Source organism: Rutilus rutilus, assembly GCF_951802725.1.
Source record: "Rutilus rutilus genome assembly, chromosome: 10".
Taxonomy (NCBI): Eukaryota; Metazoa; Chordata; class Actinopteri; order Cypriniformes; family Leuciscidae; genus Rutilus; species Rutilus rutilus.
This window is the reverse complement of record NC_140215.1, coordinates 11,334,123-11,358,387: the sequence shown is the minus strand read 5'-3', so window position 1 is coordinate 11,358,387 and position 24,265 is coordinate 11,334,123. Positions and strand designations below refer to the sequence as shown.

At 36.9% G+C, this 24,265-nt stretch overlaps 1 protein-coding gene across 1 annotated transcript in view; it reads left to right on the top strand.

Moving 5' to 3' along the window:
* lrp1bb (low density lipoprotein receptor-related protein 1Bb) overlaps positions 1–24,265 on the top strand; it is a 308,255-nt gene that overhangs the window by 139,115 nt on the left and 144,875 nt on the right. Inside the window, exons 4-8 of the mRNA XM_084421996.1 lie at positions 4,696–4,815; positions 6,397–6,525; positions 11,159–11,416; positions 14,557–14,719; positions 22,758–22,980. Of these exons, the coding sequence (XP_084278122.1) occupies positions 4,696–4,815; positions 6,397–6,525; positions 11,159–11,416; positions 14,557–14,719; positions 22,758–22,980 (893 nt within the window). The remainder of the gene's footprint in view (positions 1–4,695; positions 4,816–6,396; positions 6,526–11,158; positions 11,417–14,556; positions 14,720–22,757; positions 22,981–24,265) is intronic.

Sequence of the window (24,265 nt, the reverse complement as noted above, 5' to 3'; positions counted from 1 at the left end):
TGTGTGAGGATGAGAGAATGGGACGCAGATTAGCAGTATTGCGCTGCCTTCTGTGCGTGATGAATGAGCGTTGTCGAGAGACAACAGGAATGTATTGAAAGCACATGTTGAGTAAGGGTAAATAAGATAGAAGTGGGAAAGGAAAGGGGAGAAGAAGATAATTAAGTGCCTTACTGGTGTCCTTGCTCGGTGGAGTCGCACAGGTAGAGTCGATGGTCTTTACCCGAGTCGGTCTTCACACGAGGAGGCTGAACACGAAAGCTGAACGCTTCCGCTGAAGCTTCCGCGACAGCGGGCAAACTACATAGATAAAATGCTTTCAACGCTTGAGTGAGGACAGCTGTTTTGGACCAGCAATTAGCACAGCAAAAGTAAATAATCCGAAAATGGGAGAAATCGAAACTAGCTGTTGGACAACACTACACTTAAGTGCAATAAAATTCAAACTGCAATACTTTTCAGACGCGGCTGTTATTTAAAGTAGGAAGAACGCGTCTGAATAAAATACAGATTTGTGTGAAGGTAAAAATTTGAAATAAGTAGAGAATCGAAAATAGCCTTACCTTGTGTCAAATAGTAAACTGAACAACAGGAGAACTGGATATTAAGGAAAAACCACTTGCGCGCTCTTGTCGTATCCACAGACTGACCGCTTGGCGCTTGTCCTATAAAATAGTTCAAGAATAAAAAAGTTCATGAATGGACCTGCTCAAAGTTATGTGGTATGAATGGCAAAATCAGAGCTTAAACCTTTTTCAGGACTATCAAAACACAACTGGTCCTGAAAGTTTTGTTGGTGATTTCAGTTTATCCTCACGTGCTCTCTACAAATCCCCGACCTCCATCAGTCAGTCAGCCAACCTGGTGTCAATAACCCAAACATTCACAATTACAAACAGAGAGCATTTCTGATTGGCTGAAATGCATCTGCCTCTCTCTCAACAATTTTATGTTGTTTACAGAGCACAGGATTTTCACAGCGACGGGTTATTTCTCAGAACACCTATTTCAGTGAGATGTAAGGTAGTAGGGACATTGAATGCTTGCTATTTAAAAAAGTGTTATGTTGTATGCTAACATTTGCAATGAATGCCTTTGATTAACCATTGAAAAGAAATACTGTGTTAAATAGCAATTACAGTATTTAGCCACAGGTAAACATTCAGTTAATTTCTGACAAGATTTAGTGCCATTACTGATCACTTCCCTTGATGCTGAGAAAACGTCCTCGCTTTTGGTTGATGGAATATTACAGCTTTATGAAAATGGTATTTTCTTCTTACTTTTTTAAGATGCACCCTAATTGGTTGATGCTCTTGATTCAACGTGTATTTTGAATTTGCTATTACAAAAGCAGCTTCATCTAAATGTGTCACGGGAGTTGCTGCTACAGTAAGACATGTCATGAAGCAATGAATCCATAAAAACCTGCTTCAGCTTGCCAGTTATAGTCTCAGCCTCAAATACCATTCTCACAGACCATCTGCAGTTTGTTCACTGACCGCCTGATTCATATTGCACACATAACTGAAAAGCACTTTAGCTATTTAATTTAATTTATTTTTATCATTCATTTAATTTCATTTCGCTTTTTTCATTTAACTTTTATTTTACTTTTATTTTACTTTTATTAAACATTTCTTTTAATTTTGTTTTATTATTATTATTATTATTATTATTATTATTATATATTTTATTTAGGAAATATTTTATATTTTTATCTTATAATACAATCAAGATCCAGAAATTTCAATGAATGCTATTTGTATAACTATTATTCTAATCTATTCTATTCTATTCTATTCTAGAAAAAATATTTATTTATTTTATTTTATTTATAAAAAAATCAAGAGTCAGGAGTGTCAATTGATGTTTATTTTATTATTATTATTATTATTATTATTTTATATTTTATTTAAGAAAAACATGCTTTATTTTTATTTTATAATAAAATCAAGATCCAGGAATGTCAATGAATGAAATTATATTATATTATATTATATTATATTATATTATATTATATTATATTATATTATATTATATTATATTATATTATATTATATTATATTATATTATATTATATTATATTATATTAATGATATTATATTTAAGAAAAAATTTTATTATTATTATTATTTAAGATTTTTTTTTTATAATAAAATCAGGAGTGTCAATGGATATTAATTGTTATAACTATATTATTATTATTATTATTATTAGTAGTAGTAGTAGTAGTATCTTTAAACAATACAATAGGTTGCACAGAAATGTACAGAAATTATTTTGGTTTGATATTGTGAAGAATATATTTCAGATACATGTCTTTATTCTATAAATTAGTGCTCAGTTAATGGCAGTAATCAGACATGAGATGTAAGAAATCAAAGAACAGATTTGCATTCATTCCTTTGACAGTAATGAATGTTTAGTTGTCACATGTCTTGAAATAGATGAAGAAAAGCTTCTTTTTTTGAGCTCATCATTTTAGATTCAAATAGTGTCTTATTCACACATTTTTTTGTGAGGCTGGTAAATCGGTTGTCTTTGTACTAATTGTAATTGTGCAGTTGAATCCACACCCACAAACGTCTGAAAAGTGCAGTGAACAATAGCTGGTTGGGTCTGTTGCCTTTCTCAGGAACTGCCACATGATTTAATATGTGACAGCCAGACAGAGGGATTCAGAGATGTGCTGATGTGGCCTTTGTTGCTTGCACTGTATGAAAATAATTTTAGGTTGTTGCACTAGTATTCCACTGAGACCTTAGAGAGAATGACAGGCGGCACAGCAAGAATCATGTTATGTTCATTTTGTCAGATTCCACACACAAAATACAATATGTTTTTGCTGTTTGCCTTACAACATGCATTGTGTCTAATATTAGAGCTCAGATCAGTGAAACTGTACACAAAAAAAAAAAAAAAAAAGTACACTTAAGTGATTTTGTTTCTCTATTTTTTCATTCCAAAATATAGAAATCATGTTTTGTGATCTGTTTCCATCCACCTACTTTTATGCCCATTTTGGGATATTGTATTAAAAAACGCTGGATAGAAACAATATGCGCATAAAAAAACATATGCGCTCAGTCTCTGTTAAAGTCTATCATCAAAATGATTTGGATTAATTCTCTCCCAGAAGCGTCTAACATGATTGCGTTCCCAAACACCAGGCACTCGAACGCAAAATGACAGCGTTTATTGTGTGTTGTCTGTGCGCTCTGAGACGCAAGTCATTTATGATGTAGGAAAAAAGAGCCACAGTGGCTTCTCCAACAATTTCCCAGGAAGTGACGAGTTTGTTCTCTTGAACATGGGATGGAAAGGCTGCTTTGTTTTTTGTTTTTTTTGCATAAATGTGCAACTTTGGATGGAAACATATAGTGACATTTTTTTAAACATGACTATATGCTCTGTTGTAGATTTTCTTTACAATTCTGTATTTTATTATATCTCATATCTTCTGAAGACAGTACCTTGACTCTCAGAGATGCAATAATTGCAAATATTTAAGGCAATTAAATAATACAAAATGTTTATACAAAATTCCCATGTTTCGTGATAAAAATGTCAACATTTAAAAAATAAACCTTCACAAAAAAACAATTTCTAAAGATTGCAAAAATGTGCGGGAAAATGTGCAAAAACTAAATTTGCACAATATAGCCCATGCAGTAAATCATAGATAAACTACAGTACTTCTAATGATTTTTTTCTTAATTGTCTAATGAAACTTTATAGGGTATAAGAGGGGCCATTCTGTTCAGCCTTCAAGATTACAGGGAAGGCTTTATAAAGTGTGCAAATGCATTGCCGCTCTGTAAATATGCATTTTCAGATACTTCACAGGGGGTCATGGAGGTGTAGGAATATTTAAGGGTCATGCAAGATGAACATATCCAAAATCAATATCAGTGCTTGGGTCTTTAAGGGTTAGACTGCATGTGTCATTGCTTTGCATTTGTTTTTGGTACTCATTGCAATTGGACCAAAAAAGGACCATTTGGATTTTTTTTTTTTCATCCCCAAGAGATATAGTTTATTAGGATCATCAACTTTTCTGCATGTGGTATTATCCAGCCAAAACATTATGCAATTTCTGTGTCTGTTCCTCAATAGTATTTAGCTAATAGTAACGGCAGATTCCTATTTGATTTTCAATTCAATACAAGAAAAAGACTCTGGATACCAATCAGAATGTTTTTAATGAAGGATGCCAAACAACCAGGACACTAGCAGCCACTTCCATTTTCAGCTGGCTAAATATAAACAATTTGTTGTTCAGTGAATGTCCACTGTGGAAACTATTAATGAAAAACATAATAGCCAGGTTGTGCACAACCCTTTTGTGACAGGTTGATTGAATTCTGAGGACCGAAGACCATGAAGAATTGTTAAAAGCTTCTGCAGGTCTCCACACAAAACCTTTTTCTTTCCTCGTAGAATTTTCAACAGAAAGGTTAGGTATTTCTTCTAATTCCATCTCTCTTTCTCTGTGTGGAGCACCTCTCTGATTCCACCCGCATGGAGTGCTATTGATCCCCGCCTCTGGCTCACAACTGTCAGTACGCGCTGGCACATCCTTGTGCTGATGGCAAGGAAGGGCTTTTAGAGGGAGTGAAATCAAAAAGCAATTTACATGTTTTTCCCTCACTCTGAAACTCTTCTGCTCTCTCTCTCTCTCTCCTCCCACAGAACTCCTGTCAGCCTGTCACGAGTTGCATTGCCGTTACGGATGCATCATGACCAGAAACGGCACATTCTGCTTCTGTGCGGATGGATTTGAGGTGGGAGAGGATGGGCGTAGCTGCAGAGGTAGGCTCTCTCAGGGTCATGGCAGACATCTCAGACGAATTATCAGCTTTGGGCAATGAGGGGGGGGGGGGGGGGGGGGGGGATGGCCGTCCATCCCCAGGGTGTCTTTTCACACCTCCGTCCTGCTTTATTTGACACGTGGCATTGACTCCAGAGAGGTCAGAGTGAATTCTCGGCCTGGTTTGGCCTAAATGAGACCCTCTGAGTATAATATAGAGGCTGGTTGTTGTATACGATGGTGAAATATAGATCAACCATAGCCACTTTATAACTAAACGTCTTAGTAGTAGTAAACAGGCTCAAACAGGAAATTGTTAACGGGGATAGATGTTTTCTTTACAGTGATGCATGTGTTCCATTCCAGAGTCATATTTGAGGTCTTTTGATTTTTTAAGCATTAAAAGTGCAAAAAAACACAACCCCCCCCCCCCCCAAATCCTTAATTTTCTGTTGTCAGAACACTAGGTATGTTTGATAAACTATAGCTAACATAAAACAACATCTAACATAAAATTATCCAATCATGAATATCATAAAAAAAAATCTATCTATCTATCTATCTATCTGTGGCGGGAGGAGCAAACGACAGACACAGTGGGAGTGGTGTCAAGCCTATTTATTAAATTAAATAAACATAAAATGGGGAAATAAAGTGTAGAAATAAAAGGGGATCTGGTGTCCTCGTTGTGCCAGGGAATCGTGAAGGAAGGGTAGTGAAGAGATGGGAAGGGTCCAGGTAAGGGGGCGGTGTCCGGCGGTCGCACGCGCTTCTCTCTCTTCTTGGTCTGTGGCGCAAGGGGGCGGCAGCTTCGGCATTGCGGCTAGTCCTCTTCTACAGGCCCCGACAACGGAGGGGAATAGCGGCCCGGCGTCCAAGCCCGTCAGCGGCGTCACGCATGTTCTCCATTCGGACCGCGGGTCCGACGACTCACAGCTCCGGCGCCGTGGGAATCCCTCTGCGCTCCTTTACTGGACCCTCGAGGACACCAGTGTGCATGCACAGGGGAAGAGACCGGTCTCTCGAGGAGAGGCGCGCTCAACATTTAACAGCGGCGGTGATGAGGCTTCATTCTCATCAGGTGTGCCTCATCACACGCCGCCAATTTTCCTCTGCAGCGCCCCTCCTCTTCAACCACACCCACTCCAGTCGGGAACCTGGCGAAGGGCGGCGAATTAAGGGACGGGGTGGCGCTGATTATAAGGGAGAGGTAGACATCCGTCACAATCTATCTATCTATCTATCTTAAATTTTAAGTCTAATAGAAAATGCAAAATTTTGACTCACCGTTTGTTGAAGGAAGATAAAAAAAAAACTCTATTTTTACACATTTATACCCTGTTCGTAAAAGGTTCCTCCGGACGTTCAACCAAGACAAATCAGTTAATCACCATTGGAACATTACACTCCACTACAGTTTTAACAGGCAAAGCTCTGGAGACTGGTGCAAAGCAAGACTTGCCCGGAGATACTAGGTGGCATAGGGAAAAGCCACCGTGAGGCCACATTAAGTGGATTTTATGTATTTGGGTCATGTTTGAGCACACCTAATTTGTCATAAATGACTCTTCCTCTGTGTACAGATCATGATGAATGTGCCATGTACGGGACATGCAGCCAGACCTGCATGAACACCTATGGGTCATATCGCTGCAGCTGTACAGATGGGTACAGCCTACAGTCGAACAGACGCTCCTGCATAGCCAAACACGGTAAGAGCATGATGAATTAATGACCAGGGATCTGCATAAGCCGCCCGAAATGTTGTCACGTCCTGATATTGTTCTTTCACAAGAGTGCACCGAGTTGAAACAAGGTGGATTATTACTCTGTGTGATATGAATGAAATTAACTTACAGCAGCACAGCTCTGCTTCAAGCCATCGTTGGAGCTGGTAATTTTCTGACCTTGAAAAACATGATCTAATGTGTGCTTCAGAAATATGCAATGATGATTAGATATTACATGTATCTGAAATAACTTAAAGCGGTTCTGCTCAGTGATCGCCATGCAAATAGGAGAGTTGTCACACAGGGATCTTGTCACAAGGGCTATTATAAATTATATTATATAAATAGTATAAATTATATATATATAACCTATACGATTTTGAGTCAACAATCAAATTACTCAAGCAGGGGTTGTGTATGTTAATTTGAAAACCTGGTTTGAAAACCCTTTTCAGCTAATCTTGAAAAAAAAAAAAAAAAAAAAAAAAAAATCCCCCAAATTTATCCAAACAGCAATTTAAGTTATATCAGACAGTCTGTTTAATGGCATTGTGACAACATGCCCCTCTACTAACACTTGTTTAAATAGCTTCAAGTTATTAATATTTATTTATTTAAATAAAATAAAAAATACATATTATTATTTTTATTTCAGTACAGAAATTCTCAGTCCTCAACAAGCCATTTATTTCATTAGATTGTTAAAGATTGTTTGCCTTTTCCAAGTAAGATTATTTATATAAAAAAAGCTTTCAAGAATCACGCATGAATCCAGACTAAACCATACAGTTCAGCCTCTCATTCACATAAGAAATTGAGGCAGTTTGTTTTGGACATCCCGCTACAGTCCTTATATCAGTGTTGCTGTGCCAAGGGACAGAAATAATGGAGCTATGGGTGGAAGATAAGCCAGACTTTGAGGATTAAGCAGAGGCTGAGTTTTATGAAGAGCAGGGCCTGAAGGACAGCTATTCTCTGTCTTTATCAGTTCATGCCAATGATTACTTGCTTAATGGCACCTGCCTGTTGAGCGTCTCCATCCCAGCCACAAATCCAATCAAGTTTATCATTAAATCGGCTGCTTTTGTAATAAGGGTTCTTTTATAGGCAAAACACTCACTACAATTCTAAATGGATTCTAATCCCTTTTATAGATTGGTCATTTGTTTGGGTTCAGGTAATTGTAGTCGGTTTAATAAAAAAAAGTGTGATTCAACCCCAAATGTTCAATAGATCTTTTTCTTTTTTTTACAGCTCTGAGAATTATTATAAAATAAGGAGAAAATATGCTGCATATGTTTGAATCTCACTGATTTAAAAGTGTTAGTAATAGGAATTTATATAGATTACAGTGGACACATATGAAAGTGGATCGAAGGTGAATCATCAATAAGGCATCACTTTTATTTCTCTCCACCTATGAACACTGTTTTTCGGGTTTGCTGACGTTGGATTGGCTGCTGTACTGTGTTTTGTTAATGGCATACATTAACAAAACATCTACAATTTCTTATAGTGCATTTAAGCATCATATTTGTGTACAAACTTCTGATTCATATTTTTACAAAGTTGATTTACATACATTTTGAACAATAAAGATTGTGAAAATATCAGCTGAATGTTGTTGTAACGATCTGAGACTATCTTGGAAAATTTTCTAGCTTTCCGGACCCATTGTGTTATTTGCAGTCTTATGCATTTTGGTGCTGTAAACTCACCCCTGCATAAATTAATTATGTTGATTACACACAATTCATGAATAAAGTGCGTTACAGCGTGTGCTAGGTGTGAGGGCCTCAAAGGATGCCTCGTGCAAAGCATTTTGTGACTTAAAAAGATGATGCGTCCTTGTATTGGTGCAGTGCACTGTGACCGGTTTGCACATGTGTTTTAAATTAAATGGAGATTACTGTACGCTCAGTGGGAAATAGCTAGCAGGCAGCTGCGCACCTTGCTGCTGGATGCAGAATCTGTCCCACGTTTAATCAATGTGACTGCTTTCCTATGAGGAATAAACTGAATATCATTACCCATAAACTTAACTGAACTCACTGCTCACCCACATTAATATTAATTTAGCAGAAAGAGGTTGTTGCACTGGGATAACTATGAGGTTTCCATTAGATGCGAGTAAAAGCTCATGCATATATATTTCAATGCTTTCCCCGGCTGTCTGACAGGTGCCAACGGAGGATGACTTAGCCATTTGAAAGGTGAATGTTTAATAGGACTCTTAAAAAATGAATACACTGCAAAAAAAAAAAAATATATATATATATATATATATATATATATATATATATATATATATATATATATATATATATATATATATATATAGATTGGTGATGAACTGATGCAGGGCAAAAACTCACTGTGTGATTTAGCCTATAGAATGTAGTTATACTGCCCCTAAAGTTCAAGATATCAGGACAAAAATGCCCTTGTATGAGTTTTTGTCTCATATTTAAATCATATGATTATACAGTAGTTAAACATATCACACAAGTGCTATTTTGAGCGAATCAATCGGATGAACTAATGATTCAATGGTCCATTCATACAGAGAGCCATTAGGCTTGTTCGACTTGCTCGCTCACACAGCATTCCTGTTGATCCTTAATGAATCAGCCATTTAAAGGGGTGATTGATTATGATTTCATTTATCTAACTTTAGTTAGTGTGTAATGATGCTGTTTGAGCATAAACAACATCTGCAAAGTTACAACGCTCAAAGTTCAAAGCAAAGGAAGATATCTGCTTTTAAAGAAATCGTTTTTTAAGGACTACAACAAACGGCTGGTAGGGACTACACGACATTCCTCCCGGGTTAGTGACATCATGAACCCTAAAATTTACATAAACCTCGCCCCTGGGAACACGCAGTCCATGTTGAGAAGAGGAAGAGTTGTTGTAGTAAAGCACATTTGTGAGTCTGCTCAAGCTGTTGCATCCGTCTTTTCACATGCAATATAGTACGTAACACAAATGCAATAGCATGTCACTCTGTTGGCATCGTACAACAGTTCCCACACAAAATATTTTATAAATGATCATGACAGAATATGCTAATTGAAGATAGTTAACTCCACATCAGCAACATAAATTCATCAACTAACCATTCAGAATCGTCCTGTTGCATTCTTAATGTTGTCACTTCTTCTTGAGTCTCTACGTCATTGTCCGACTCCAGTTTAAAGCCCCATTATGTAGGATTTCCGTTTTGGTCAAACAACGACCCCTAGAGTCGCTGTGGACTACTTCTATTTAACGCTACTGTCGTAAATACCACTCACGCAGCAGTCTCTTCACTCACTGATCCTGAGCCTGATGCCCCTGTATACCGGTCCCTGTTCAGTCGGATAGAAGCTGTAACGAGTGGCAATAAGGTGTGTCCCCTCGGCACAGTTTGTATTGTATGTGCGCCTCGAACACACCGTAAGCGGATTGTTTCTGTTTGATGCTCATTCTTGTCTATCAAGTAATGCTGTGGACGGTAAAACGTGTGACAGACAGTTACACGAGTTCGATTGGGGAATAAACACAACGCGTTACAAATCGTCGGACATCGATCAAGCACAGCTAGCCTCCGAAGATGTCTACTAATCCATCAACAAGAGCGCCAGGTGCTTTTTAGCTCACACCAACGAGTAAAAAGCTTGTCCGAGTGATATACAGTATAAGCAATATACTTACAAGTCCAACAGCATGCGAGGACGTGTTGGGGGAAGTGAGGTAGCTTATGCCGTAAAGCAGTCGAATTTTGTAGTTCTTTTTGTGCGCGGGTGTTACTACCCGAACCCCGAAGTTTAAAAGTACGATTAAAAACTATACAAACCCCATCAGGCTATGGCAGACGCGTCATTCAACCTATTTTAAGTCGATGTACCATCACAAGCGTTTTGGAAATATATTATGAAGGTTGAAAAGTTACTTAATGTTACTTTAAACATAAAAGGCAGAACAGTTTCTGATATTTTAGTGTGTGTCTGCGTGAGGTAATCAGAGCTGCTAACACACACTTACACAACATGAGCTCTTGAAGCTCCACCCTCTGTGCTGAGAGCAGCAGATATATTTAAATATATCTAAATACCAATTCAGATGCTTCTGAAAAAAAAGCATGGTCATTGTAGACAAAAAGTTTTTGAATAATAAATTCTATGTTGAATCAAATAAAATATGTCTCTGTAAAGTTACTTTTTGTAATGTTTTCTTTTCTTTTACACAATAATGACTGTTATTTTTAGGGGGAATTTCTCTGGCGAACTTGATGTGCGATTAAATTGCAATTAATTGATAAAAAAAATGTTATCGCTTGATAGCCCTGATATTATTTATATATACGCACACACTCACAGACTCATATACAGTGTGAATATAATACTCGCTTTCACTTTTCAAAATACTACATTGCAAAACTGAATAAGAACAGAAATGTCCAATTGACTGCTGCGTTTTAAAAATGGGTTTCTTTCCTAAGAGACATGCTTCTCAATTACCTGTGCCCTCCGCAGAAGCCTTTATTATCCTATCCCATTGAAAGCATGGAATGCCCAGGAAATGCCTCGGCCTCAAGCTGTCTTGTCACTATTTTTCTATCCATCTATTCCAGAGCCCGGCGAAAACCCTGCAGCGCTGCTGATTGGAGGCTCGGATAATATTATAATCACAGCCCTAAATGGGTCTCGTCTGCAAACCCTCAAACAACTGGACTCAAATGGGACTCATGGCTTGGATTTCAACCACAAAGAGGAATCAGTATGCTGGGTCACATCTTCAGAGTCCTCCGGACAACTCCGGTGTGCCAGGATGAGGAAAGCAAGTGGCTTCACTAAAGAACAGGAAGTAAAGACGATCCAGAATCTCCACGGTATGGTTCAAAATCTCACGGTATGATTGTATGTTATACACTCCGGCTACATTGAGGTTATGGTGCAACAAAACTGATGCATTCATTTTGATGGGTGATAAGACCAAGAGAGATGACAAAATGTATGGCTGTGTGTAATTCAACATTTATTTTGCCTTTTAAATTCCAGTTCAATACAGACAGGATGCAGAATTTGATTTCCAATTTAATGACAATTGAATAAAGTGTAATGAAATTCAAAGAAATGTAGATTAAGATAAGGCATTTTATTTTTCAGAATTACTCATAAATATGTTAACAGACACACAACATATGGGGTGTTTCCAGAAAATATAAACCGTATTAATAATCATTATTTAAAAATTCTACCTATAGAAACATGATTTAATTTGCAAGCTATGCATTTAATTATATTTAATACATTCACTTCAATTTTAGGAACCATGGAAGAACAATATTTTCTAGAATGCTCTAATTTATCCCAAAATAATGTAAAAAAAATAAATAAAAATTAAGGAATGTTTTGACAGTATTAAACTTATTTTGGATAAATATGTCTATGACGTTAAAATGTATTTATTAATTAAATATATTTGTCGATTGAATTTAGCAAATGTCTAATTATTAAAATTCATGACCTGCAAGGGAGCTAATTCTGAATTTTACCCAATCCTGGTACAGTGAGTTTTATGTCAAGTATTAATGTGAAGTAAGAAATATGTAAGTTGTACAAAAATTGTCCTTTGACCTCAGTTGACCTAATGTTCTCATTCTGAACAAAACTTTTAGTGTAAAACTGAGTTCTGCTTGACTGACTGCATAGTGCTTAAATGCAAGATGTATGGATGCTAACAGAGCTTATCTGCACATTTGGCTAGTACATTCTACAAAATGTATCCATTAAGATTCATTAAAAGATTCAAATGGAAAATGATTTATTACTCATTTAATTATTAGTCTGTTAGTTTTTGGTCTTGAATCAGAAAATAAGAACATGTTCTTATTTCGGGATATTGATCCAAATAATAGCCTCTGTCTGAACTAAGACTTCATTTCTTCATGAACTGAAATGAGCAAAGCATTTCTGTTATAGCAAATGTCAAGTCTAGTGCAGTGCATTAAAAGCCTCTAATGGACCTCAAGTTTATGATCTTGAAAAGAATAAGCAACTTGTACTAATATGACTTACTTTATGGGGCACTTTTGTTTTGTTCAATGTTCATAGACCATTTGGGAGCAGACGTTCACGTAGTACGTCATCTTTCTCAGAATCAACATCTTTGTTGATCCTGGAACAACTTTCCAACCAACCAATCAGATTTGAGGGACACGTTTCCAGTTTATGTCAAGTTAAGGCTTACAACCATGGTTAGGTGCTTCTGCATCAGTGTTATTCACCTATTATTTCCCTCTGGTTTTAGGGATAACTTATGGGTATGGTTAGATTTAGTGGGGATAGAGGGATAGAGTTAGGACAAAATTTTCAGCCAGGAATGTTGTTCCAGGATCAACAAATATGTTGATCCAGGAACATGTCTTGACAAAATCACAGTGGCCCAGAAGTCACAGTTACGTTCCTGCAGCTGCGCACACATTCTGGTGGCAGAAAAACAGTGGTAACAAGTGGAGGAAAATGAATGGACTGATGAAACATGCGACAGTTACACTACTATTAAAGCGTTCATTTGATGTAAACAATAAATCTACATAATATTCACATATGCAGTCCATAGGGGGCATAATGTATTACAGCATGAAATAATATTTAAACTAGTGCTGGGCAACGATTAATCATGATTAATCGCATTCAAAATAAAAGTTAGTGTTTACATAATATATGTGTGTGTACTGTGTATAATTATTTTGTATATATATATAAATACACACATATGCATGCATATATTTAATAAATATTTTATTTATTTATATACATAATATTGATATTTATATAAATTTAAATTATGTATAATATACAGTATATACATATTCCTAAAAATATACATGCATATGTGTGTATTTATACGAAATAATTATACATGGCACTCACACATATATTATGTAAACACAAACTTGAATTTTGGATGCGATTAATTGCGATTAATCGTTGCCCAGCACTAATTTAAACCTATAATATTTTACATAGATAACATGTAAACCTTTTTATTTCACAATTCTTACTTTTTTCCTCACAATTGCGAATCTCCCAATTCTGACTTTACCTCGCAATTCTGAGGAAAAAAATACAGTACATCAAGTTTATATCTTGCAAGTCTGATTTTTCTTCTCATGATTGTGAAATATACAATCGAAATTGTGAGAAAAAAGTTATAATTTTAATAACTTGAAATTACCTTTTTACTCTTATTCCGTGGCTTCCATAGACCTCTGCAAAACATTGCAGTGTCATTTTATGCCACCAGGTAGGCACTTGTCTTGGTCAGGGGGAAAAAAGGTCATCAACGTACATTTTTTCGTTTACGAAATTAACACGGGTGACAATCAATTTTTTTATTTTTTATTTTTTTGACAGAATTTGAGACCCTCTTCAAATTTTGCTTTTGAGGCTTTCAGGGGGTCTCATGGGTCAATCGGGGGGCTCCCCCCATATTTCGCACGGAGAGATAGGAGAGAGTGATGCACTAGGATCCAGTAGTGCTCAGGATCTCAAAAACAGGCAGCTGAAGAGGAGAAGAGGGCAAGACTGAGACATGCTGCTAAACAGAGAAAACGGGTCCTTGAGATTCTGGTTCAGGCGATAAAGAAAAAAATAATCTCATGCTGTGTGTTTTACTTGCCCTCCACACATTAAAATGGCCCCCATATTTTATATGTTTTATGTGTTATTATATTTTCTATTTATTCTTTGTGCAGTACTTTAAAATGTGCTATATATAAAGTTGATTGGATTGGATTTTTTGCTGCCGTATCCTTCTCACCTTTTTTTTTTTACCCCTGACCAGTTTTCATGCCTGCTTTTTGCTTTCATGAATAAAGTTTTTGATGAATATGAATAATTAGCAATTCCTGCCAAAAGTTCTCAATGACTAGCCAAGGACATGCCATTAATGATAAGTCACATTTATATATTAGCTTGCTTTGTTTAAATTGACACAAAATTGACACATTTTCCTTTTTTCCAGACGTTGATCATTTAGCCTTTGACTGGCTCACAGGGAACCTTTACTTTGTGGATCAAGCAAGCGACAGGATATTTGTTTGCAACCAGTATGGAGATACCTGTGTTACAGTCATAGACCTCGACCTGTTGAACCCTAAAGCAATCGCTCTGGATCCTCTAATGGGGTGAGTTGAAAATGCATGAAGCGAGATTTGATCTTTGACAAGGCTTTTGATGATCTAAATCCTCTGACATAAATCACAATATTTTAGGAAATCATTTCCCTGAATGTTTCTCGGTTGCACTGTTCCCAGAGCTAAATATTTACTCTTCTTTTTGACAATGATTGTGCTACGACTCCCGCAGTCAGGAGTGTCATCATTATTCCATGATTTATCCAGCATCCCACAGTCTCGAACACCCTTGCATAATTCTGCTTTACACGAGTTTTGCTTTGCTTTGACACACAAAGCCACGTTTGAAACAAGGGGTGGCAGATCCCTCAGCATGGTGATTGTGGAAATGTTTCAGGAGAAATGAGTTAAGGAACACAAAGAGTCCTCAAAGGAGAGAAGGGCAGCATGATTATTCTAGTTATTAGCTGCTAAAAGGAGCGCTGTGGTAATATTCCCGGCAAGCTTAGAATAGGAATTCAGGAGAGAGTTTGTCCCATTTATTCATGAGAGTGCAAGGACAGGCAGAGCATTCTGTTCCGGGTTTTTTAATGAGACGCCTTGTGCCCAGTGAACCTAAATTGTAGCGCCTGTGTTCAGTAAGACTGAAGACTGCAAGGAGAGCCCAGGCCATCAATTTCACTTTCATTCTTCGGTGTGTGGTTGTCATCCTTTTGTTTTCGTGCTGTGACTCTGACAAAAACGAAATCCTGACTACCCTGAACGAAGGCGTATTTAAAAGAAATGACAGCTGTTTATCTCTCTGAGTCTAAATGCTGTGTTCTTTCTCCTGTGATCATCAACACCCTCTGTGGTATTTCAAAACCTTTCAAGAGAGTTTAAATGGAATACACAGAGGGACGAATTTTCTAGAGTTTGGCATTTTAGTGCTAAAGTGTGTTTTACTGCTGACTGTATAAGGCAGAGAAGGTCTGTAGGAATTAAAATCCATTGTACAGTACAACTAAAAGAGCCAGACTCATATTTGTTCACTTTCTTTTTTCTGATGTTTTGGCCATGTTTGTGGTGTAACCTGATTTGCATAATTTCTTTTTTGTGTAGTGGGTGGAAGTTAAATAATTAATTCAAAGACACATTTTATTATATAAAAAGCATATGTTATCAATAAATAAACGTATATGCACCACTGTTGCGGATGCATACTTAAGAATGTCGGCAGAAGTAGTAGGTCATCCTGGTACTTTTGGCGTACTGTTTATTGAATACTATAGAGTAGGGAAATATTTGATTTTGGACATGGTGTTGGTCTTGTTTCCCCGAAAACATACCTTGTTTCCCCGGTATCTATTTCTTAACATTTGAAACACTTGTTTCAGTCTTTTTTATGAATTGCAACCCCACATCAAAAAATATTGACACTTGGCAAGATACAGCATTGCCTTGTTTTTGTAGCATCGTTGAAGCTCTCTGTGTGCACTACATATGCTGTAGGATACGGCTTTAGAAACATATGCTTCTGGTTTTGAGCTTTTCTCTATGGTTCCCATATGTTTTTGAAAGATCCCCTTATTCACCTCGCAGTGGCGACTTGATGCAGAAAATCCGGTTTAGGAAAAATCTTGAAGTTGGCCCTTTTTACCCTTATCAAACAAGCTCAACACTGTTCCTTTTCCATTGACTGTGAATGTGCCTTTTTATGTCCTTTTATGGTCTATGATGAGCATGTAATTGTAGCGACTTAAACGCTTTTTTTTAAACAGGCTATTGGTGCGTTTACATGAAAATAACCCACGGGAATGGCTCTCTCACATTTGTACATGCCCTTCAGTGCATCCAGCTAGTTTCCTCACGGGATTGTTGGAGAGGAGAACATCAGTTAAACCTCCAGGCTTCAGCAAAGTGCAGTTTACTACATTACATATCTGTTCTGCTCTTTTTGGTCCTTCCTCCTGTAATTGGCGAGATGAGGTTGGAGCTGCTTGTGTGTGAGGGAGGCTGTGGAAACACAGGAGGTCTGTCAGCCTGGAGCGGTGGAGTGAAAACAAAAGAAATTGGGGCGGTTTGTGATAGTAGCTCAGCATGAGGCACAGTAGTTATGGATGGAGTTCACAAAACGCTAAGTGCATAGTTTGCGGTTTTGATATATATTTTTCTCTCGCCTATTTTTTCAATTTCTCGTTTGCTTTACTGAATGAGCCTCCGTCCTCTTCTACTCATCTGGAGAGGCTTTATGTAAAATTAGCTTTCTAATTTGAAACAAAAATCCCAGAGAGGGAATAATAACCTCGCTTTTCAAAGTCTGACTTAGATTCCCCAAATCAATTTGAAAAAGCGGGGTGAGAGATTATTTTTTTCTCCCCACCATAGAGTGTGAAACTTGAATTTGATTCGGAGCAAAATGAAAACAGAGCTGAGTGCTAATCTCAATACATCCACTATTCCAACCCTCTTATTTGGTAATCTGTCTTGGTGAAAGAACAGGGAGGCATTTTCTGTTCAGTATTCTCTACAGTAATGAAATTCCCCTATGGTCCGGTGTTTGGGTTGGACCATTGTGTCACCTTGCAGTGATTACTTAAAGCCTGGGTCTAAAGGTCTTAAACAGCAGATGAGATTTATGACTTGGTCAGATTGGTTCCCATTGTGTTTTGTGGTTTGTGTGGACTTATTGAGTTTGTTATCAAAACCACCAAACAAACAAATAAATAAAGTATTGCTGATTTATCATTCTCTGGTCATTGTTATATAGTATTAGAATGCAACTATTCCATTCACTGGAAGAATATCTTCTGCATCCATGTCTCATCGTTTTGTATTATTAGAATCAGATGTAGGAAGTATTATACACAGCAAGTGAACAATGGGGGGAAATGTTTGTTTGCCTCAAATACACAAACTCAGTCCTAAAGCACAGAGAAAAATGTACAGCATATGCACAAGGATTTTATTTTAAATTAAGCTTCATGGTGGTCCTCTCAATACCATACTGTTTATACGGTTTATCTCGTTGGAAATATTTTAGACCTGTTGAACCTCAGTGTTAATTATGACATGTATATTTTTATTAAAATCTGAACTACATTACTTAGCAGGAGAATATTTTATATGGATTATTAATAAAAGTAGCTATTAATAAAAACAACAACAACAAAACAACCTTTTTATGAACTATGACGCATGACCTGTCTTGGCTTATTCATTTTTAAACACTAAAATGCATTCAGTGTTGTTAAGTCTCATGTGTATTTGAGTTCTAAATAAAATTCAGAAATTATTTATTTTATTAGAATTTACTAATAAGATAAAATAAAATGTTTAATTAACTATAACAGTCACATATTTCCTAATACACAGTTCTCACAAGTTAACATGTTAAATGTGCGCTATACAGATTGAACTATGTGCGTCTATTAAAAATAAGATGATTTGACCCAACCAACCCACAGATTAAATGGGGATCAGTGGATAATATCATATATTGCTGTGTGAGTGCTTTTCTTCCATATAGTGCAGCAGGAGGGAGATACTGAACTTGCAGATACCTTATCAGCTTTATTCCTCTTCTTTGTCATTCATTTTGGTGTAATATTTGACATTAAAGATCTGATTCAGCAGCGCTTGAATCTGATGTGGCAGTGTTAAACTCAGAAAGAGACTGATCCTCCTGCTGACAGCAATGTCTATACAGTAGACTGACCTTAGCAGAAGTTAAAAGGCCATTACATGGATAATACATGTATGCTAATTTGGAGTAGTTATAATTAATTATACATATTTAGATCAGCAATAAGAATTCAATTGATATAGCATAATTACCACACTCTACTAACCTGTTCGTCCAGCAAACACTCAGGGTTAATTGTTTATTAATTGTAAGAAATGTTAATTTCTGGGGTATAGGAAATAACTTTCTTACTGTACAGTACTACTCAAAAATCTGCATGATTAGGGACTCCAGTACATGAGCATGAACCACAAACAACTTTACATGTGAGGCAAACAAGACTTTATTAACTACTAGACTAAACACTTAGAATAATCTAACAGAGAACTGAAGCAGAATACAGGAAAGCAAGAAGTTATCACAGTGTTTGCACCAGCTTTTATAAACATGCCATAAAAAATAAAACAAAATGTGCATTTTGAGACAAAACAATGGCACTGATATATTTTAAGATATGGTGCTTTCAGTTAAAACAGCTCCAACATGCATTTTAGTTTGGGACTATAGGCTTAAGCCTTGTCTTTGAAACTGGGGGTTAATGTATCAAATAATGAGACTAAGTTTGATACTTACATGTCTCGCCAATTTGAATAAAGCTGTCCTGATGCAATTTGTTGAGGCTCTATTTGATCTATGCTGAATTTGATGCGAGAGAACCAGTTTGGGGATCTCTGCTATACACAGGATTAGAGGTCGACCGATATGGTTTTTTTCAGGCCGATGCCGATCTTTTGAAATCCGGGTCGGCCGATGGCCGATAAATGCTGCCGATTTATTTTGGCCGATATTTGGCCGATTATGTGCTTGTTTTTAACCTCTATTTGAAAGATAAAATGTTACACAAATAAATACTTAAGATAGACAAGATTTCTCAACAAAAACATTTATTGAACACTTTACCAATCTGCACTTGTACAAAAGACAAAAAGAACTTGAGATATGTTTGGTAATTGTACCTGAATGAATTGAAAATTAATTTGCTACATTTCAGATTTGTTTTCCTTAACATTTGAATTAACAGTAACTTAAACACTTTGCAGTTTGAATGATGTCCTGATAAACAAAATGACGGAGTATGTTTTTATGTTTCCACTGTTCGATCGCGCCCGCGCCTCACACACACACACACACGCGCGCGCGTTTGCACACAAATATAAGTAAACACTTTGCGACTTTAAACACACGCGACTTTTCGATCTCGATCGCGCCCGCGCCTCTCTCTCTCTCTCTCACACACACACACACACACACACACAACGCATTGCAATCTTTACATCGCAGCCGGAGCTAAAGCGGAGCTACAGATTAGGTGTCCCTAAAGAACCCGCGTATCTAACAGTAGTTCCGCATTACTTTGCACGCGAGTTTTATTTATTTTTATAGCGTGTATTCTCCGTGGTAATTTATACACCGAACCGTGACGCCTGTACCGTTTCGGTTCAATACGGATACATGTACCGTTCCACCCCTAGTCTACAGTGAAATACAGTCACACATTACACTACTGTTTGGCCAGCATTTTAACCGTGTTTAATCCAGCTAACGGAATGCTAAAGTTAACTGCTGACTAGTGTCAAGTGCAGCGAAGCGATGTTTCTGTTATTCTAACGTCCGTTTTCAGAGCATCCAAGAGAAGCACAGACATAACAGTAGCACTGATATGAAGCACAGAAATGCGCGTTGATATTCGGTCCGGTAAATAACGGTCGTTAAGGCACCAGTGCCGTATTAGCACTGGGTCTGTCTGTAGCTACCCAACCCTAGCAAAGCAAAGCCAGTCCTTCACTAGCATATAGTTGGTCTCTTTTTTTATTACTTACTTCTCTGCATTGAGTGACAATTAACCTCTCAAATATAAGACACACAAACAGAACAAATAAAAGTCTCAGATTCACTGTCTGTAAATTCTTGCTTACTTATTGTGACATGATCGCAACCCTTCTGCTGTGCTAATGCAACCTCAACTACGCTATCAAGTAGCCGAACGTCATGTCGCCTATTCATGTTTTTTTCTCTAAGTTGGCAGTAACATATCAAAAGTTTTTAATTAAATATAAAGGAGTTTTCTCCAAGGAACTTAGCTCCTTCCTTAAGCACTGGATGAGGTCTGCTCACTCTGCTGGAGAATGACTCTAGGCGCAGCGTGCGTCGAACGCGTGTTCCACAACAACAACACTAGGCTGCCCACAGATGCGCCTGCCTAATAATCGGCTTGATACACTTGGATATTGGCCGATGCCGATTATGTTAAAAATGCAAAAAATCGGCCGATCAATCGGCCGACCGATGAATCGGTCGACCTCTACACAGGATGCTATACATGTGATTTTGTTAATCTACACTGTGCAATTCTGAATCATTCCTTCAAAAGAGTCTTAATTAATACATATACGCAAAACATCCTTATCTTTCTGATGTGCCTTGCTACTGTGGCAACTAGAGGGCTGGTTCTGCATCTGGGTGTTAGCAGCGGTTCAAGGGTGGTTCTACAGAACTCTACCTCATGGTTGGTGTGTTGGGTGAGGGGCATTGTGGATTATTATTATTATTATTAATATTTTATTATATATAATATATATTTTGCAGGCAGGAAATAATCACTGTTACAAGGTTAAATTATTAAGCATTCACTAACAAAAGATTTGAAGAGAGTCAGAAAACAGAAGCCTTAGAGAGACTTTTTTTTCCCTTTCTTTTTTTTTCCGTCTTTTACTAATATTCTAATCAGCTAAAAGTCTGACTTTGAAACATTTAATGAGTTCTACGACTGCAGTCCCCAAGGGACAAATGAAATGACTTACAGGGAAAGGTTGACATTGTGCTGCAAAGAATTCTGGATAACAACAGACTACGAGATGGATCTGCCATGATAAAAAGCTCCTTACGGTGAAGTTTTTAATTTCCTTTATGTTTTATGTTTGCTTCTCTGGAGCAATTAAGCACTTGGGGACCTCTGGCTGCGTGTGAACTCTTTCCTTGTTAGATTCCTAATTAAATTGTGTTTGCAGTATCAGCCACTAGGTATCTGATGTTATTAGAGCTAGAACACTATAGCACACTTTGCATTCACTGGTAGACTTTTTGTAGCTTTTTGTAGCTTGGTCATTTACCTTAATAATTAATTTGCATAAAGAACGGGCAAAACGTTCTTCTTCTTTTTTTGCAGGGCTACTGTTATTGAAATACTTCAAAGGAAGATGGTGTCATTTGATAAATGCATTTATGCATGTCACTAATGAGATCTTGCTTTAATTGGCAACATGTTTTCTGGGTGGAAACAAAAAGAAAGTCTTTTAGGACTAACCAGTGATGAAAAAAACACTGCACATGAAATATTGTGTTATGCGTCAAAGTAATGGGTACATTTAAATGAATAGGAAAGAAATTCACCAAAAAATAACAATACTATCATTATTTATTCAACCTCACAATGTCCCAAACTTTTGTACCATATGCTTGAGCTCAAATTGTACGTATGGAAAAGTAGTATGGGTTTAGAACGACGTAAGGGTCAGCAAATAATGACAGAAGTTTTATTTTGGGTGTGCTTAGTATGTTTTTAACAAGAACCTATTAAGTTATTTTTTTACATTTTCAACTTTCTTTAGTGTTTAATGTTGCGGTTTGAGCATGAAAAACTATACCACAACTATAACGATAACGACACAGACAAATTTTATCCCAGATAATGAACAATAAAAACATTGACAGCCAATCAGAATCCATCCTGCAGCACATGACATAACTGCAGCGTGCACTTAGAATAAGAATGATACTGTCCGCTGTTGTTGACACCAATATAGTTATCGTTTTCGTTTGTGTGTTGTCGCCATGTCCAGGATACAGCAAAGTTTGTTGTCAAAGTGGTTGAGTATAATTGCCTCCCACAACTGTCTTACACGACTGTGTTCCCAAATAGCAGGCATCCGCCTTCGAAAGGAAGATAACTTTATTTTGTTTCGTCTGCGTGCTCTGAGGCACAAGCAATTTATTATATACGAAATTATTATTTACAGTGGCTTCTCCTACTGCAGCAACTTCCATTTTTCTTAGTGATATTTAGCGCCAGTTTATCAGGAAGTGGCGATTTTGTTCTCTTCGGCTCACTGGTTGGAAACGGTGCTTTATTCGCAAAGATTTTATGCAATATTCCAATTTTGCTCATAAATGAAGTTTGCAACTTTGGATGGAAACATAGCTAATGAAAAATATGTGAAAGATAAGGTGTATTTTGAACATTCAAGCATGAAAACATTTTCTAGTAGACCCCAAAAATAAAATCAAGACTTTGTAAAAGGGTATAACAGGTCCTCTTTAAAAATAAATAAATACTAAAATTCACTTTCCTTTCATGATCTCTTGCAGGATGCTCTTTTTCACTGATTATGGGAATACAGCCAAACTGGAGCGCTGCAATATGGATGGCACAAACAGAACACGACTTGTGGATTATAAGGTTGAGCGGCCGACTGCAGTGGCTTTGGACCTGGTGAAGAAGTTGGTGTACTGGGCAGACGCATATCTGGATTACATTGAGATGGTGGATTACAACGGCAAAAACAGACACACTATCATCCAGGGATATCAAGTGAGTTCTTTTTGATACATTTTTTGACTTTGTGATGTATTTTACACTACAGCCTTATACACAACCGTTCAAAAGTTTGGGATCGGTGAGACTTCTATACTAAGTTTCTAAAGCTCCTCAAGATGACATTTATTTGATCAAAAGTACAGTAAAAACAGTAATAGTGTGAAATGTTATTACAATTTAAAATAAGTATTTTCTATTTTAATATATTTAAAAATGTAATTTATTCCTGTGATGTCAGAGTTTAATTTGCAGCATCATTACTGTCACATGATCCTCCAGAAATCGTTTTAATATATTGATTTGGTGTTAAAGAAACAAACAGTTGTGCTGCTTAATAGTTTTGTGGAAATCATGATACGTTTTTTTTCAGGATTCTTTGATGAATAGAAAGTTCAAAAGAACAGCATTTATTTGAAATAGAAATCTTTTGTAACATTTCAAGTGCCTTAACTGTCACTTTATCAATTTAATGTGTCTTTGCTGAATAGAAGTAACCCCCCCCCCCCCCCCCCCTAAATCGTACTGACCCAAACATATGTATGTGAAATTAAAATTGCAATTGAAAATAACATTTTAACAAATGCTGTTTGAATTGATAACGTATTATTTTCTCAGACAGTTGTTCACAGATTGATTTCAAGTATTAATTGGTTATTTACACCCAGCAGCTACTGTATCTGTGTGGCTTGATCTGCGTTTTAATTTCTCATGCTAGTTTCAGCATTAATTAGTCTAAATGAACACATGGGCTATTCACCATTTGAATATTTTAGCTGAAGTGCACTTATGAGGATGGTAATTATGGATCATTATTATTCAAAAGTAGACCTCAGCTAAACAACCCAAAGATCTTCTCGCTGTCGTAAGTGTAGAAGGCCAGAGCAGCAGATTATTGTATGTAGACAGGTGTGGGTGCATTTGGTTTAATGGTGCTCTTAAATGTGAGCCACGATGTATTGGCGAGGGGTTGCTAACACCTTTCATTTCAATCGCAAATGAAGGTGAGATTTTGCAGGGCCTGTAAACTGTATCTTCTCTTTTTAATGTCACTGATTTTTTTTTAAGGGGTTCCTTATTACAGTATGTGATGATACCTTTTTAGTTACGTGCCCTTCCATGCAAACCCTTATTTTTATTTAAAGCGTGGTTTGTTCATAGGTTAGTCACACTCCACTGCTCTCAACTGTATTCAGTGATATACTGTACATTGTGTTCAACATTAAACATAAAGTGGCCCCCAAAGTGTTTGGACACTTAAACCACACACTGATTATATAAC